Source organism: Balaenoptera musculus, chromosome 5, assembly GCF_009873245.2.
Source record: "Balaenoptera musculus isolate JJ_BM4_2016_0621 chromosome 5, mBalMus1.pri.v3, whole genome shotgun sequence".
NCBI lineage: Eukaryota > Metazoa > Chordata > Mammalia > Artiodactyla > Balaenopteridae > Balaenoptera > Balaenoptera musculus.
In genome coordinates this window covers 5,185,707-5,202,721 of record NC_045789.1, presented here as the reverse complement: position 1 = coordinate 5,202,721, position 17,015 = coordinate 5,185,707, and the positions used below count along the sequence as shown (strand labels likewise).

Here is a 17,015-nt window from a genome sequence, read left to right as displayed (position 1 = left end):
CAAGGACAGAGTACACTCCAAGTCACCTGCAAGGTGCAAAGTTAGTTTTGTGAAAAGTAAAGCATCCTTTCTCAATTTGATACCTTTTCTCAACAGAGGCTGACTCAAGTCAGCCTTTTTTGTATCCAAATGAAGTTATACTTCCTGATTGTGTGCTGTACCTCTGTTTATTTCTTTCTTTTTAGCCTAAGTATATTATACAGTGGCAACTAAGAATAATAATTATAATCAAAATTTGGTTAATCATCTCCAAAATATGATAGAAACTAGTATAGAATTTTTTATAGGGTGGACAGAGATGGAACAGAGAAGTCCAAAACGAAATTGCCTTCTTTTTGAACAGAAAAAAAAAGTAGAAAAAAAAGAGAGAGAAAAAAAAAACAGTAAACTTATTTAAATTTACTCTTTCAAGTTTTCTTTTTCAGTCCAATTAAAGTGGATCCCTAGTGTTTTATACTGACCTTATCTAAGAAATCATATTTCTGACTTTCTTTTTTTCTTTTGTATATATTTGAATGTGAGAATTGGTATTAAATGTGTAATTGTAGCACGAAACATTTTAAAAACTTGAACATTTTTACATTTTACTCTTAAAATGACAAATGTTTTCTTGACAACATGTTTTACAAACCTCATGAAAAATTCTCACCATAGGGGTATATTTGTTTTCAGTGGATACATTAATATCACTTCTATGTGCAGCTTAAAAATAAAAGGTCACACATTTTTAATGGAATCTATCACCTTGGTGTTGCTCTAAACGTCAAACGCTTATTACTTTTCTTGCCATTAATACTTTTTTGTAAGAATGGCATGCAGGTGATATTTTCCTGCATAGAAGATGAACTAGTAAACAACTGACCTCATTTTGTCTTCTGTGGAGGAAAATCAGGTTCTGCTTGGATGCAGAAGTGGCTTATGGTAACACATCGGGTATTCTTAAGTGTCGTCAGCAGTCTCCTCTAGCCCTTAGCACATTATCCTGAGAATCTACATCATTAGTTTAAATTAGGTTCACTTAATTAGCCAGCTGGTATTCTCCTTGTCAGACTGATAAACAAGTCGTGTTTCACTGCTCCTTCATGTCAAGGCTAAACTCCAAGTTCAGTGTATCTTTGTTGCTATTCTCACCACTTTGCTCTGACAAAATAACCCATCTTTATATAAGTTGACACAACTGGTCCATAACCAGTGTAGCATCAGTTTTAAATTATTCGTAGTTGGTGCACCCCCTCAAGGAATACTGACAAAAAAGACTTTAACATCTTTACTGCAGTATAATTCTTTAAAATGGTGTGTTAGTTTCTGCTTTATAACAAAGTGAGTCAGCTATACATATACATATATCCCCATATCCCCTCCCTCTTGCGTCTCCCTCCCACCATCCCTATCCCACCCCTCTAGGTGGTCACCAAGCTGATCTCCCTGTGCTATGTGTCTGCTTCCCACTAGCTATCTATTTTACATTTGGTAGTGTATATATGTCCATGCCACTCTCTCACTTTGTCCCAGCTTACCCTTCCCCTTCCCTATGTCCTCAAATACATTCTCCATGTCTGCGTCTTTATTCCTATCCTGCCCCTAGGTTCTTCAGAAGCTTTTTTTTTTTTTTTAGATTCCATATATATGTGTTAGCATATGGTATTTGTTTTTCTCTTTCTGACTTACTTCACTCTGTATGACAGACTCTAGGTCCACCCACCTCACTACAAATAACACAATTTCGTTTCTTTTTATGGCTGAGTAATATTCCATTGTATATATGTGTCACATCTTCTTTATCCATTCATCTATCGATGGACACTTAGGTTGCTTCCATGTCCTGGCTATTGTAACTAGCGCTGCAATGAACATTGTGGTACATGACTCTTTTTGAATTATGGTTTTCTCAGGGTATATGCCCAGTAGTGGGATTGCTGGGTCATATGGTAGTTCTATTTTCAGTTTTTAAAGGAACCTCCATACTGTTCTCCACAGTGGCTGTATCAATTTGCATTCCCACCAACAGTGCAAGAGGGTTCCCTTTTCTCCACACCTTCTCCAGCATTTATTGTTTGTAGATTTTTTGATGATGGCCATTCTGACTAGTATGAGGTGATACCACAGTGTAGTTTTCATTTGCATTTCTCTAATGCTTAGAGATGTTGAGCATCCTTTCATGTGTTTGTTGACAGTCTGTATATCTTGTTTGGAGAAATGTCTATTTAGAACTCCTGCCCATTTTTGGATTGGGCTTTTTTTTTAATATTGAGTTGAATGAGCTGCTTGTAAATTTTGGAGATTAATCCTTTGTCAGTTGCTTCATTTGCAAATGTTTTCTCCCATTCTGAGGGCTGTCTTTTCACCTTGTTTCTGTTTTCCTTTGCTGTGCAAAAGCTTTTAAGGTTCATTAGGCCCCATTTGTTTATTTTTATTTTTATTTCCATTTCTCTAGGAGGTGGGTCAAAAGGATCTTGCTGTGATTTATGTCATAGAGTGTTCTGCCTATGTTTTCCTCTAAGAGTTTTAGAGTGTCTGGCCTTACATTTAGGTCTTTAATCCATTTTGAGTTTATTTTTGTGTATGGTGTTAGGGAGTGTTCTAATTTCATTCTTTTACATGTAGCTATCAGATTTTCCCAGCACCACTTATTGAAGAGGCTGTCTTTTCTCCATTGTACATTCTTGCCTCCTTTATCAAAAATAAGGTGACCATATGTGTGTGGGTTTATCTCTGGGTTTTCTATCCTGTTCCATTGATCTATATTTCTGTTTTTGTGCCAGGACCATACTGTCTTGATTACTGTCGCTTTGTAGTATAGTCTGAAGTCAGGGAGCCTGACTCCTCCAGCTCCTTTTTTCTTTCTCAAGTTTGCTTTGGCTATTCAGGGTCTTTTGTGTTTCCAAACAAATTGTGAAGTTTTTTGTTCTAGTTCTGTGAAAAATGCCAGTGGTAGTTTGATAGGGATTGCATTGAATCTGTAGATTGCCTTGGGTAGTATAGCCATTTTCACAATGTTGATTCTTCCAATCCAATAACATGGTATATCTCTCCATCTGTTTGTATCATCTTTAATTTATTTCATTAGTGTCTTACAGTTTTCTGCATACAGGTCTTTTGTCTCCTTTGGTAGGTTTATTCCTAGGTATTTTATTCTTTTTGTTGCAGTGCTAAATAGGAGTGTTTCCTTAATTTCTCTTTCAGATTTTTCATCAATAGTGTATAGGAATGCAAGAGATTTCTGTGCATTAATTTTGTATCCTGCTACTTTACCAAACTCATTGATTGGCTCTAGTAGTTTTCTGGTAGCATCTTTAGGATTCTCTATGTATAGTATCATGTCATCTGCAAACAATGACAGCTTTAATTCTTCTTTTCTGATTTGGATTCCTTTTATTTCTTTTACTTCTCTCATCGCTGTGGTTAAAACTTCCAAAACTATGTTGAATAATAGTGGTGAGAGTGGACAACCTTGTCCAGTTCCTGATCTTAGTGGAAATGGTTTCAGTTTTTTACCATTTAGAATGATGTTGGCTGTGGGTTTTTCATATATGGCCTTTATTATGTTGAGGTAAGTTCCCTCTATGCCTACTTTCTGGAGGGTTTTTATCAGAAATGAGTGTTGAATTTTGTTGAAAGATTTTTCTGCATCTATTGAGATGATCATATGCTTTTTCTGCTTCAGTTTTTTAAAATGGTGTATCACATTGATTGATTTGCATATATTGAAGAATACTTGCATTCCTGGGATAAACCCCACTTGATCATAGTGCATGACGATTTTAGTGTGCTATTGGATTCTGTTTGCTATTATTTTTTTAAGGATTTTTGCATCTATGTTCATCAGTGATATTGGCCTGTAGTTTTCTTTTTCTGTGACATATTTGTCTGGTTTTGGTATTAGGGTGATGGTGACCTCGTAGAATGAGTTTGGGAGTGTTCCTCCCTCTGCTATATTTTGGAAGAGTTTGAGAAGGATAGGTATTATCTCTTCTCTAAATGTTTGATAGAATTCGCCAGTGAATCCCTCCGGTCCTGCGCTTTTGTTTGTTGAAAGATTTTTAATCACAGTCTCAATTTCAGTGCTTGTGATTGGTCTGTTTATATTTCCTATTTCTTCCTGGTTCCATCTCAGAAGGTTGTGCTTTTCTAAGAATCTGTCCATTTCTTCCAGGTTTTCCATTTTATTGGCATATAGTTGCTTGTAGTAATCTCTCATGAACCTTTGTATTACTGCAGTGTCAGTGGTTACTTCTCCTTTTTCATTTCTAATTCTGTTGATTTGAGTCTTCTCCTTTTTTTTCTTGATGAGTCTGGCTAATGGTTTATCAATTTTGTTTATCTTCTCAAAGAACCAGCTTTTAGTTTCATTGATCTTTGCTATCGTTGCCTTCATTTCTTTTTCATTTATTTCTGATGTGATTTTTATGATTTCTTTCCTTTTGCTAACTTTGTGGGTTTTTTGTTCTTCTTTCTCTGATTGCTTTAAGTGTAAAGTTAGCTTGTTTATTGGAGGTGTTTCTTGTTTCCTGAGGTAAGATTGTATTGCTATAAACTTACCTCTTAGAACTGTTTTTGCTGCATCCCATAGGTTTTGGGTTGTTGTGTTTTCATTTTCATTTGTTTCTAGGTATTTTTTGACTTCCTCTTTGATTTCTTCAGTGATCTCTTGGTTATTTAGTAGGGGATTGTTTAGCCTCCATGTGTTTGTATTTTTTATAGAGTTTTTCCTATAATTGATATCTAGTCTCATAACATTGTGGTAGGAAAAGATACTTGATACAATTTCAATTTTCTTAAATTTACCAAGGCTTGATTTCTGACCCAAGATATGATCTATCCTGGAGAACGTTCCATGAGCACTTCAGAAGAAAGTGTATTCTGTTGTTTTCAGATGGAATGTCCTATAAATATCAATTAAGTCCATCTTGTTTAATGTATCATTTAAAGCTTGTGTTTCCTTATTTATTTTCATTTTGGATGATCTGTCCATTGCTGAAAGCGGGATGTTAAAGTCCCCTACTATGATTATATTACTGTCAATTTCCCTTTTTATGGCTGTTTGCATTTGCCTTATGTATTGAGGTGGTCCTATGTTAGGTGCATAACTATTTACACTTGTTATATCTGCTTCTTGGTTTGATCCCTTGATCATTATGTAGTGTCCTTCTTTGTCTCTTGTAGTAGTCTTTAATTTAAAGTGTATTTTATCTGGTATGAGGATTGCTACTCCACCTTTCTTTTGATTTCCATTTGCATGGAATGTCTTTTTCCATCCCCTCACTTTCAGTCTGTATGTGTCCCTAGGTCTGAAGTGGGTCTCTTGTAGACAGCATATATATGGGTCTTGTTTTTGTATCCATTCAGCCAGTGTATGTCTTTTGGTTGGAGCATTTAATCCATTTACATTTAAGGTAGTCATCAATATGTATGTTCCTATTAGCATTTTCTTAATTGTTTTGGGTTTATTATTGTAGGTCTTTTCCTTCTCTTGTGTTTCCTGCCTAGAGAAGATCCTGTAGCATTTGTTGTAAAGCTGGTTTGGTGGTGCTGAATTCTCTTAGCTTTTACTTGTTTGAAAATTTTTTAATTTCACCATAAAATATGAATGAGATCCTGGCTGGGTAGAGTAATCTTGGTTGTAGGTTTTTTCCCTTTCATCACTTTAAATATGTCCTGCCACTCCCTTCTGGCTTGCAGAGTTTCTGCTGAAAGATCAGCTGTTAACCTTATGGGGATTGCCTTGTATGTTATTTGTTGTTTTTACCTTGCTGCTTTTAATATTTTTTCTTTGTATTTAACTTTTGATAGTTTGATCAATATGTGTCTTGTCATGTTTCTCCTTGGATTTGTCCTGTATGGGACTCTGCACTTCCTGGACTTGATTGACTATTTCCTTTCCCGTGTTAGGGAAGTTTTCAACTATAATCTCTTCAAATTTTTTCTCAGTCCCTTTTTTTTTCTCTTCTTCTTCTGGGACCCCTAAAATTTCAATTTCAGTGCGTTTAATGTTGTCCCAGAGGTCTCTGAGACTGTCCTCAATTCTTTTCATTCTTTTTTCTTTATTCTGCTCTGTGGTAGTTATTTCCACTATTTTATCTTCCAGGTCACTTATACATTCTTCTGCCTCAGTTATTCTGCTATTGATTCCTTCTAGAGTATTTTAAATTTCATTTATTGTGTTTTTCATCACTGTTTGTTTGCTTTTTAGTTCTTCTAAGTCCTTGTTAAACATTTCTTGTATTTTCTCCATTCTATTTCCAAGATTTTGGATCATCTTTACTATCATTACTCTGAATTATTTTTCAGGTAGACTGCCTATTTCCTTTTCATTTGTTTGGTCTGGTGGGTTTTTACCTTGCTCCTTCATCTGCTGTGTGTTTGTTTGTCTTCTCATTTTGCTTAACTTACTGTGTTTGGGGTTTCCTTTTCACAGGCTGCAGGTTCGTAGTTCCCCTTGTTTTTGGTATCTGTCCCCAGTGGCTAAGGTTGGTTCAGTGGGTTGTGTAGGCTTCCTGGTAGAGGGAACTAGTGGCTGTGTTCTGGTGGATGAGGCTGGATCTTGTCTTTCTGGTGGGCAGGACTGCATCTGGTGTTGTGTTTGGGGGTGTCTGTGACATTATTATGATTTTAGGCAGCCTCTCTCTAATGGGTGGAGTTGGTTCCTGTCTTGCTAGTTGTTTGTCATAGGGTGTCCAGCACTGTAGCTTGCTGGTCATTGAGCAGAGCTGGGTCTTAGCATTGAGATGGAGATCTCTGGGGAGCTTTTGCTGTTTGATATTACATGGGGCTGGGAGGTCTCTGGTGGACCAATATCCTGAACTTGGCTCTCCCACCTCAGAAGCTCAGGTCTGACACCTGGCCAGAGTACCAAGACCCTGTCAGCCACACGGCCCAGAAAAAAAGGGACATAAAACAAAAGGAAGAAAAAAAGAAAATAAAGTTATTAAAATAAAAAATTAAAAAATATATTAAAAATTGAAATATTAAAAATAATTAAAAAAAGAAAAAAAAAGAGAAAGAAAGAAAGATGAAAGCAACCAAACCAAAAAACAAATCCACCAATGATAACACTCGCTAAAAACTATACTAAGAAAAATAAAAAAGACAGACCATATCCATATCCTAGGACAGATGGTAAAAAGCAAAGCTATAGTGACAAAATCACACAAAGAAGCATACATATAAACACTCACAAAAAGAGAAAAAGGAAAAAAAATATGTATATCTATATATTAAAAAAAAAAAAGGAAGAGAGCAACCAAATCAATAAACGAATTTACCAATGATAATAACCTCTAAATTCTAAACTAAGATAAACATAAGACCAGAAACAAATGAGATGCAGAAAGCAAACCCCAAGTCTAAAGTTGCTCCCAAAGTTCATCGCCTCAGTTTTTGGACTGATTCATTGTCTATTCAGGTATTCCAGAGATACACGGTACATCAAGTTGATTAAGGAGATTTAATCCGCTACTCCTGAGGCTGCATGGAGAGATTTCCCTTTCTCTTCTTTGTTCACACAGCTCCTGGGGTTCAGCTTTGGATTTGGACCCGCCTCTGCGTGTAGGTCGCCTGAGGGCGTCTGTTCTTCGCTCAGACAGAACGGGGTTAAAGGAGCAGCTGCTTCGGGGGCTCTGGCTCACTCAGGCGGGGGGAGGGAGCGGTACGGAGGAGGCGGGGCGAGCCTGCAGCGTCAGAGGCGTCGTGACGTTGCAGCAGCGTGAGGCGTGCTGTGCGTTCTCCCGGGGAAGTTGTCCCCGGATCACAGGAGCCTGGCCGTGGCGGGCAGCACAGGCTCCCGGGAGGGGCGGTGTGGAGAGTGACCTGTGCTCGCACACAGGCTTCTTGGTGGCATCAGCAGCAGCCTTAGCGTCTCATGCCCGTCTCTGGGGTCCGCGTTGATGCCCGCGGCTCGCGCCCGTCTCTGGAGCTCGTTTAGGCGGTGCTCTGAATCCCCTCTCCTCACGCGCCAGGAAACAAAGAGGTAAGAAAACGTTTCCTGCCTCTTCGACAGCTCCAGACTTTTTCCCGGACTCCCTCCCGGCTAGCTGTGGCGCACTAGCCCCTTCAGGCTGTGTTCACGCCGCCAACCCCAGTCCTCTCCCTGCGATCCGATCGAAGCCCAAGCCTCAGCTCCCAGGCCCGCCCGCCCCGGCGGGGGAGCAGACAAACCTCTCGGGCTGGTGAGTGCTGGTCGCAGCCGATCCTCTGTGCGGGAATCTCTCCACTTTGCCCTCCACACCCCTGTGGTTGCGCTCTCCTCCGTGGCTCCGAAGCTCCCCCCTCTTCCACCCGCAGTCTCTGCCCGCGAAGGGGCTCCTAGTGTGTGGACACCTTTCCTCCTTCACGGCTCCCTCCCGCTGGTGCAGGCCCCATCCCTATTCTTTTGTCTCTGTTATTTCTGTTTTCTTTTGCCCTACCCAGGTACGTGGGGAGTTTCTTGCCTTTTGGGAGGTCTGACGTTTTCTGCCAGTGTTCAGTAGGTGTTCTGTAGGGGCTGTTCCACATGTAGATGTATTTCTAATGTATTTATGGGGAGGAAGGTGATCTCCGCGTCTTACTCCTCCGTCATCTTGAAGGTCTCTAATACTGATAAATTTGTATCACAATAGGTATATTGGGATTATGAGGGAGTTAAAATTTATAGATCTACAAAGAAAAAAAAAGAACTCATAGTATAAGTAAATTGTATCCTTATTCAATGTTTGAAACAATGTTTTAAAATATTAAAGAAAAAATATCAATATCTTTATAAAGCTACAACAGATAAAAACTTTTTGTTATTACATTATGTAGTATATTTTACACATTTTTACAAAGGAATAGGATAAGAAGATAATTCATCATGATAATATAACACTGAAAATGGTACTTACATGGGAAAATAAGAAATACGATTCTAGGATCTGAATATTTAGACTACTATTAAATACAGTAACAAAATATTAAGTTATTTGAAAGATATTTCTGAATATGTCTCATAAATCAATAAATCTTTGGAAGAAGGTTTGTGGCTTAATTATCTGAATATCACCAGGCCAAGCAACGGCTACTGTGTACAGAAAATTACAGTGTTTATGGGATGGAGAGAAATTTCCAAACTATAGTATCAGAAAATGTTATTTAAACAAAGTCTCACAGAATCATTCAATAGATCAAAAGTGAGCCTCTTTTTCTATTATGGGAGAGTTCAAAGCACCTGCTGTGAATAAGGTTCATTTCTGTAAGCTTCTCAAGGCAAAGTTTGAAAGCAATTTTTCTAGCAAAATAATATTGGTAGTCAAATGCAAATTATACTAAGTACTAATTGAGCATTCTATGCACATAAGGTAATTTTGAGGTGAAAGATAAGCATATGTGCAGTGCTTTTTCCCAATCACATATTCTTGAACATTACATATTGATTTACATCATCTTTCTTGATAAATGCTCGACGGCTGCAGAAACAAAAAATATTTACACTAATGGTCTCCAAACGAAATGTATGCAACACAAGGGCAATGAAAGATGACTAGTTGTGGGAAGGGAATCCCAAGACATTGTTTATTTTTATTTTTATCTTAAAAAAACATATTACATTTTATAAATATTTAACATATGGGCCAAAGTTGGAGACCTGAATTTATCTGTATATTGGATGGTGGGCATGAAGTTATTTTGAGAGGAGGGTGAGAATTTTATAGTCTGGAGGGATGGACATTGGTGCCCTTAGTCTTTTATTTACTTTTATCTATACAAATGGGATAGCAATAGTGCACACGTCAACAGAACAACTGTCAAGAAGATTAAAAAAATAATTTGTATTTGTAATATATTTAGAGAAAAACTTTGTTCATAACAAGCCTAGTGCAGAGTGTAGTTGTTTTTGTTATATAAAGTAATAATCATGATCTTAATTATAATACCTTTTGTCATGTTGTTCAATTTTGCAATTTGCTTTTCCCAATGAAGTAGATGTAGATGTTCATTAATTATATATTGAATACTACAATTTATATGGTACTGTTCTAAGTGCATAAGTGATACCATTGAGCTAAACAAACACAAAAGGCCTGCCTTCTTGGAGCCTAGAGCCCACTGCATAGAGACAGAGAACAAAAAATAAGAATACTAAAAATGATATGTAAATTCTACAAAATGGAAAGTGGTCAGTGCCACTGGAAAAGGTAAAATGGCAGAGCAGACCAGGTGGGATTGGGAAAGTTAAAGATGAAGGGCAGGCTGGTTACAGTATTAAATAGAGTGGTCATGCTGGCCTCACCCACAAAGTGAGTTCTCAGCAAAGGTGTCCAAGAAGTAGACACTGGGTTATCTGGGGAAGACGGTTGGTTCTGGGGAAAAGCCTCCAAAAAGTAGAAGTGTGATTGGCATGTTGGATGAACAGCAAGGAAGCCAGAGAATCTGGATTGGAGCCATTGTGGGAGCCTGGAGGGTGAAAGATCTGAGAAAGAAGACCAGGAGCGACAGGTCATTATAAGGGCTTTTGGCTTTTACTCTGAGGGAAATGAGAAGACATTGTGTTTTGAGCAAATTGGTGCCATGATCTGTCTAATGCTCACCAGAAAAGAAAAGAAAACAAATCACTCTGACAAATCTGTCGAGAAAGTGGACGAGTAGAAAATTGAAAGGTGGAAACCAGGAGATGAGGTTGGAGGTGATAGAGGCCGCCTGTGTGGTCTGAGCAGGGCAGGAGCTGCGAAGGGCTCAGCGTTTGGAAGGCAGGTCCAGCCGGGGCGTGAGGATGGGAAGCAGAGGAGAAAGAGGGTCATCAAGGATAATAGACACTATGCAGTCTTTTTCAAAAATAAGATCTGTTTTATAACACAGGCTTACAGGTTTACTTGTGGCAAGAATTTCTTGTGTGTGTCAAATATAGTGCCTTTCTCTTTTTCAGAAGCTAATGGTCTAAATTGAACGTTTAGAGTAATTTCCAAAGTAGACCAGCAGATATTTTATAAAAGTCAACACCTGTAATTTATCCCTTTCAAACGTTGGCCATTTAAGTAGGAAATTTTCTGGTTTTTGACTGAAAACTGGGTTATGGAAAGATGATCCTGAATACAGTTGTTTGCACATATTTTTGTCATTGTTGTATGATTTCCTTGCTGAAAACCATGTCAACATTTCCTCCGTAAAACGTGTTGTATCTGCACACTTGAAAACTTGTAAATAGATTTTTCCTTTCAAATTCTGAAGTTGTTTTGAAAGTTGATATTTTCTTCCTTGAAAAACGTATATCTTCACTTATTTGAAGGAATTTAATTGTGAACTGCCTTCTGACACCTCCTGAAATATATTCTCATAAGTTAACTTTAAGAAATACACTCCTATGTGTCAAATTGCTAGCCAGTGGGAACCTGCTGTGTAGCACAGGGAGCTCAGCTCGGTGCTCGGTGATGACCTAGCGGCGTGGGATGGGAGGGGTGGAAGGGAGACGCAAGAGGGAGGGGATATAGGTATACATATCACTGATTCACTCTTTTGTACAGCATAAACTAACACAACATTGTAAAGCAACTATACCCCAATTTTTAAAAAATAAGATAAATAAAAAATTGTCCCTGTCCTGCCATTTATAAAAGAAAATGTTTATACTTTAAGGCTCAATTAAAGCATCACTTCCTCTTCTCCCCCATCCTGCTCTGTACTTCTTCCTCTGAGCTTCCAAGGCATTTGGCCCTTATTTTTATTTTGTGACACGCATCAACTTATTTTAAATTCTTCTTTCACCCTCTCACCTATAAACTCTTCCAGGACAGAGACTGTGGTTATTAAAGTAAATAACCTCTTCTAGTTTCTTGATTTGCTAAATAAGGGCATTACATCTCCAAAACACTATAATGCTGTCATGAAAATACTCTAGTTCAGTTAGTTTTTCTAATAGTAGGAGCAGTGGTATTTCCATCATGTTTAACATTCATCAGGCATACCTGAGCACTTTATATTTACTACCTCACCCAATATTTACAACGACCCTTTGAAGTAGGTGTTATTACTGTCTCCATTTTATTATAGAGGAAACTGAGCCACAAAAAATGTTAGTAAATTCCCAAGTTATTATTATTATTATTATTATTATTATTTAATTTAAGTGAAGACACTAAGTTTTGAAGTCAGCTTCAGAATACATGCTCATAAACATGGTGTATACTGCCTCTCAGTGATTTTCCCCTGGGATTGTACTGCTTATACAAATGATACTGCATATATTTGGGTCCCATGGGTTTCTCTTCACCCTCCAAAAGAAAAAAAAACAAAAGAATATTTCTTATCTATGAAGCATAAATAAGAGGGCAACATATCCACACATTGTCAGGAATGAAACTGTCAACTAGGAGGAATGGTCTTTCATAGGAAGGGAGGTTCCCACTTTGGGAAAGAGCACAGACCCAAATCCCAGGCTTGCTCTTCACTGGCTGGATGACTACTGGTAAGATGAGTGTCTCCGTTTCCTTATCACATTTTATGGGGCATTAACAGAACCTATGGATTGTGGTATGCCCTTACAAGGTAATATTTAGGAAGGGCCAAGTGAAAAGAAAAGAAATTTATAAGAGCTGGCAAACTGAAATTTTTTATTCAAATTGGTCCCTACTTTATAAAGTTATCTAAGGATCTTTGCTATTTTTATAACCATATCCTAACAATTGATTAACAATGAGGTCTTTTTATTATTGCCTATTGAATTATTTTATCTTTAACATTTTAAATGCCTAAAGATTATTCCATGTTAAGTTGCATGCAAAATAGCCTATTATAATCATACATAGATCAGGTTTAACATATAAAGGGAAAAATATGAAACATCAAAGGAGTCTTACTGCTCTGCTATTAGTGTAATGATTAATGATGGCTCTTTTGCTATATACCCGTTGAAATTATTGATCAGTGCATGAAAAATCGAAATGAAACATCTGGCATTCCCTTGAGTACGATTCACCAAATAGCAGACCAGCTATTCCTCAAGCAATAGAACCATATAGTTACCCCAAATAACATCAGGTCTCAGGAGAGTTATTCTAGCTTTGTGCAGCAATTCAATAGTATCACGGAGAATTCAGTCTCCTTTCATATTTCTCCTGCTAAATCCTCAAAGTGGTGGTTTTTCCTTCTTAAGCTTATTGTTTCATACCTCAAAATGGCTTTAGAAATTGAGGCTTAATATCCTCATCTGACAGCATTCAAAGCAGGAAGAAGGAGAAAGTGTGATGCGTGGACGTCTCCTCCTGCTGTTGTCTCTTTCGATGGAAATGCTTCACTCTCAGAAATCATTCATCACCTTAATCTTTACAATGTGTAAACTAGGATATGCCATGTGACTACCCCTCACCTCTAGAGAGTCTGGGAAATTTCACACTTGTCGAAGGGGAATAAGATTACTCATTGGCTTAAATCTCTGCTGGTCCTCAGGTGGGCTACTTTCCCTGAGAACACCACTCCCCACCTGAACCCAAAATGTTATCGTGGCTCTATTAGCCAGAAAGAAAGGGGTGAGGACACTAATACAGAAATGCTTAAATAGGTCTTTTCAGAAATCCAGTAATTCTAATCCAAGAATATTGAGAATTTTAAATAGATAAAATACAGGGCAAGATTTCAGAAAAGAAATACTTTAGTAAGACTAAATTGCCAAAGTGTTAGTTAAAATATGAATCTCTATATATTCAACTACAACTATAGTTTACATTTAATCCACTGAGAAGAGAATTACATTATAAACTAGGACTCGGGAAATTCTCTAAGGATATTCAATAGAGCTTGGAAAGAAATGTTTTCAATATTGGATAAAGGTTGTTTTATGGAAAACAATTTGTTCTATGTTATTAAGTTAGAAAATGTGTAACTATTAATATTACAGGTAATCACTTCAAAAATGTATTAGCTTATGATATAAATAGCTTGGAATTAAGGTGAGTGAAATAACTTCCTGGCAGCAATGTGTGTTTTGGAAGTTTTGTTTTCAGTAAATGCTAGATATTATAAATATTAGCAGAAAAATACATTTACCATATCAAGTACGATACAAAAAAATTGCTTCTTTTTCTGTGGCTTTAGACTTCTCATTAAGGAAACTAAATTAGGTAATCTGTTATTAGAGTTACAACCATATATCAGATTGTTGGCATTTTAGCATTATAAATGGTCAAATCCCATAACCAGCAGTGGGATAGAAAAATCTAATAGTATAAATATAGTTCTTACCTGTACTCAACAGTTGATTAAAATGCACATATTAATCATTTATATCTTGAGTTTCTAAATAGCTTCTCCATTAAACACAATTTGCATAGGTAATGAATGAATGTAAGACTATATAAAATTGTGCAAAAATATATTTGAGTAAAGTATCATATTTCCAAATTAATCAAATAAAGGTTTAGAAAATTAGATAATTGGCAACATACATTTTTAATCTGACATCTAAGCTCTTGGAGTTTTCTATAATTTCTGGCCTAGTTTTAAACTAATATTTCGGTCTGAAAACTTTTTCGACTTCTATCTATTACAGGCAGTAAGCACAGACCCCATCCCGGTTAAATTACACTACGACAAATCACATGATCAGGTCTGGGTGCTAAGCTGGGGTACCATGGAAAAGACTTCTCCAACACTGCAGGTAAGTACATTTCAGTGTATTTGAGAAAATAATGATCTTTAAACCTTTCAGTATCTAATTGGACACATAACCATTTAACAATGATATTCTTCCACCTAAATCTTCACAGTAAGGGAAAAAAATGTTGAATCTCAAGTACTTTTTTGCTTGGAAAATATTTTATTTCAGACATTCCAAACATTAGATTTATATGCAAAAAGAATAACCTACAATGACAAAGCTGAAGCCATTAAGAAAAAAAATATTATGATTTGCGTTTCCTACCTCCCTCGAATTTTCATGAGAATTTTCTTGTTTCCATCTCTTTTAAATGGGGCCTGGAGGGTGGGTCCTGTGAGACAGAGACCAGGAGAGTTAGACAGAGTCTCAAAGCAGGTCCCCAGTGTTCTCCAAACACACAGTACTTTACTATCTGAGTGCAGGTTCATTTCTAATTGGGAATATGTACTGTCATTTTTGTGAAATTTGCTTATGTTTTGAAATTGTTTACATGAGAAATTGACAGATAGAGGTATATATACATATATACACATTTTGACAGCGACTATCTGTAGAGTTGATGAGAAACTTCCCACACATTGTTCAGCCATCTAAAAACAGGTTCTTTTTCTCTGAATGTCTAATAAAAATTATGCTAATAAGATTTAGTGAATTTTTAAAATACTTGGTGGGTGGAAGTGAAAGGTTAGTTTCACATCTGAAAATATAAAATAAAATGTAAGAACTGAGAATTACTCTTAGAATACGACATACAACAAGACTTATTTACATGAAGAGTGTGTGTGTGTATTTATGTATGTATATGACGGATAGATGATAAATAGGTGATAGATAGATAGATCATAGATGATAGACTGACAGGAAACACAGGGTCTCTGGATCAGAGAACAGACCGTTTCTTACCCATGTAGCCTGTTAGTATTTATTCTCTGGCCCCAACCCCTATGGGGTGATGTGGTAAGAGACTAGTGTCACCCTTCGTGACCAGCACAGTCCTACTGCAGGCGGAGCCTGGAATCGTGTCTCTAAGTTATTTTAGGCTGCTGGCACCTCAACCCACCATCTCATGTGAGAGAGAAGGAATTATTAGTCTGGAAAGCATGCAAATCTTCTCCAGGGAGAGGAGGGGAAGGTCAGTACTCTGGCACCTCAGTAATTGGCTCAGAGGAATTAAGTCTCTAAATCTCTCAGGACAAATACTCTATCTCTAGCTTCCGAAGGCATTTTTGCTGCACCATCATCCTTTAACCAAGGTGGCGTGCTTTTTTGCTCAGAAAGCCCTGACTCTGCGGGAACGTCAAGATATTTATGGATAATTGTCTCCAAACAGGATTACCAGAAAATATCGTCCAAAGAAATGGGATTTGAGATTTGTTTGAAAGGGGAACAGATTTTCCTCTGGAGAAATTGAACTGAAACCAAAAACATGGTCAAGCTCTCATTTTTGCTAGAGTGTCCCTGTGCCATGATGGTGAAAGATTAGACTGGAAAGAGAGATTGATGCCAGGTCTTGAGGGCTAGGAAGTAACTTTTTAGCCCTAATGTGTTATATCTTATAATGGGACCCTCTTACCCTTGAAGGTGCAAGACATTTTATCAAGGATCTGAAAGCCCTCCTTTGTGTTTTCCTGTTGAGTATAATTAAATCTGTACATCTTTGTCGATTATGAAAGCAACATGTATTATTTTTTGTGACATTTATAATTAATTAATTAATTAATACCCATAAACTGTCATAATTTTAGGTATTTAAGACAGTGATTTTTCCATCTAGTGTTCTCAGATGAAGTCTGAATATTTATCATAGTATGTTTCTCTTTTTAAAGGGCACTTATGTCTTATGAAAGCTTAAGAAATTCTGTAAAAATCTAAAACTCATTAGTCTGTCATCTGCACAGTTTTGCAACCTGTATGTAGTGTGTTGTAAATGCACAACAATTAGAGAAGAAAATATCCCCAGGAAACAACTTGGAATAAAGTCCTTGCGTTCTTCCATTGGCCAGGAAGTAGGACCCAGCCAGATGGGGTGACAGTGGGAGGTGGTAGCTCTGGGCTGGCAGCCCGCATCACGTAAAGACAGGCCAGCAGCAGGACGCTGTTGGAAATGAGTTCAGAACTGTTGCGAGATTGGGCTTATTGATTGAGGTGCGTCACAGATCAGTCTGTGTCCTTCAGTGAGCTCAGTCCCGAACCTGGCAATTCACCACTCCCTGCTCAATTCCAGCAGCGAGAAGGACCTCGACACCTCAAAGTCCAGACTGAGGGGAACTGGGGAAGTGGCTTTGTATTTTTTACAACCTAGGACGGTGCCAAGCGCAGAAGAGAGGTCCAGTTAATCTGCCTTCAGTGGTGTGAAATATTTTTGCGTCAGTAAGTTTGGGGTGCAATACACACATTATAGTGTTGTTTAAGTGTT

The 17,015-nt window shown here is 37.5% G+C and overlaps 1 protein-coding gene across 3 annotated transcripts in view; it reads left to right on the top strand.

Annotated features, from left to right (window-relative positions):
- The window catches only part of FSTL5 (follistatin like 5), a 768,953-nt gene that overhangs the window by 687,961 nt on the left and 63,977 nt on the right, over positions 1 to 17,015 (top strand). For all 3 annotated transcript variants that reach the window (XM_036853815.1, XM_036853816.1, XM_036853817.1), the window contains one exon: positions 14,492 to 14,599. In XM_036853815.1, coding sequence (XP_036709710.1) covers positions 14,492 to 14,599 — 108 coding nt within the window. The remainder of the gene's footprint in view (positions 1 to 14,491; positions 14,600 to 17,015) is intronic.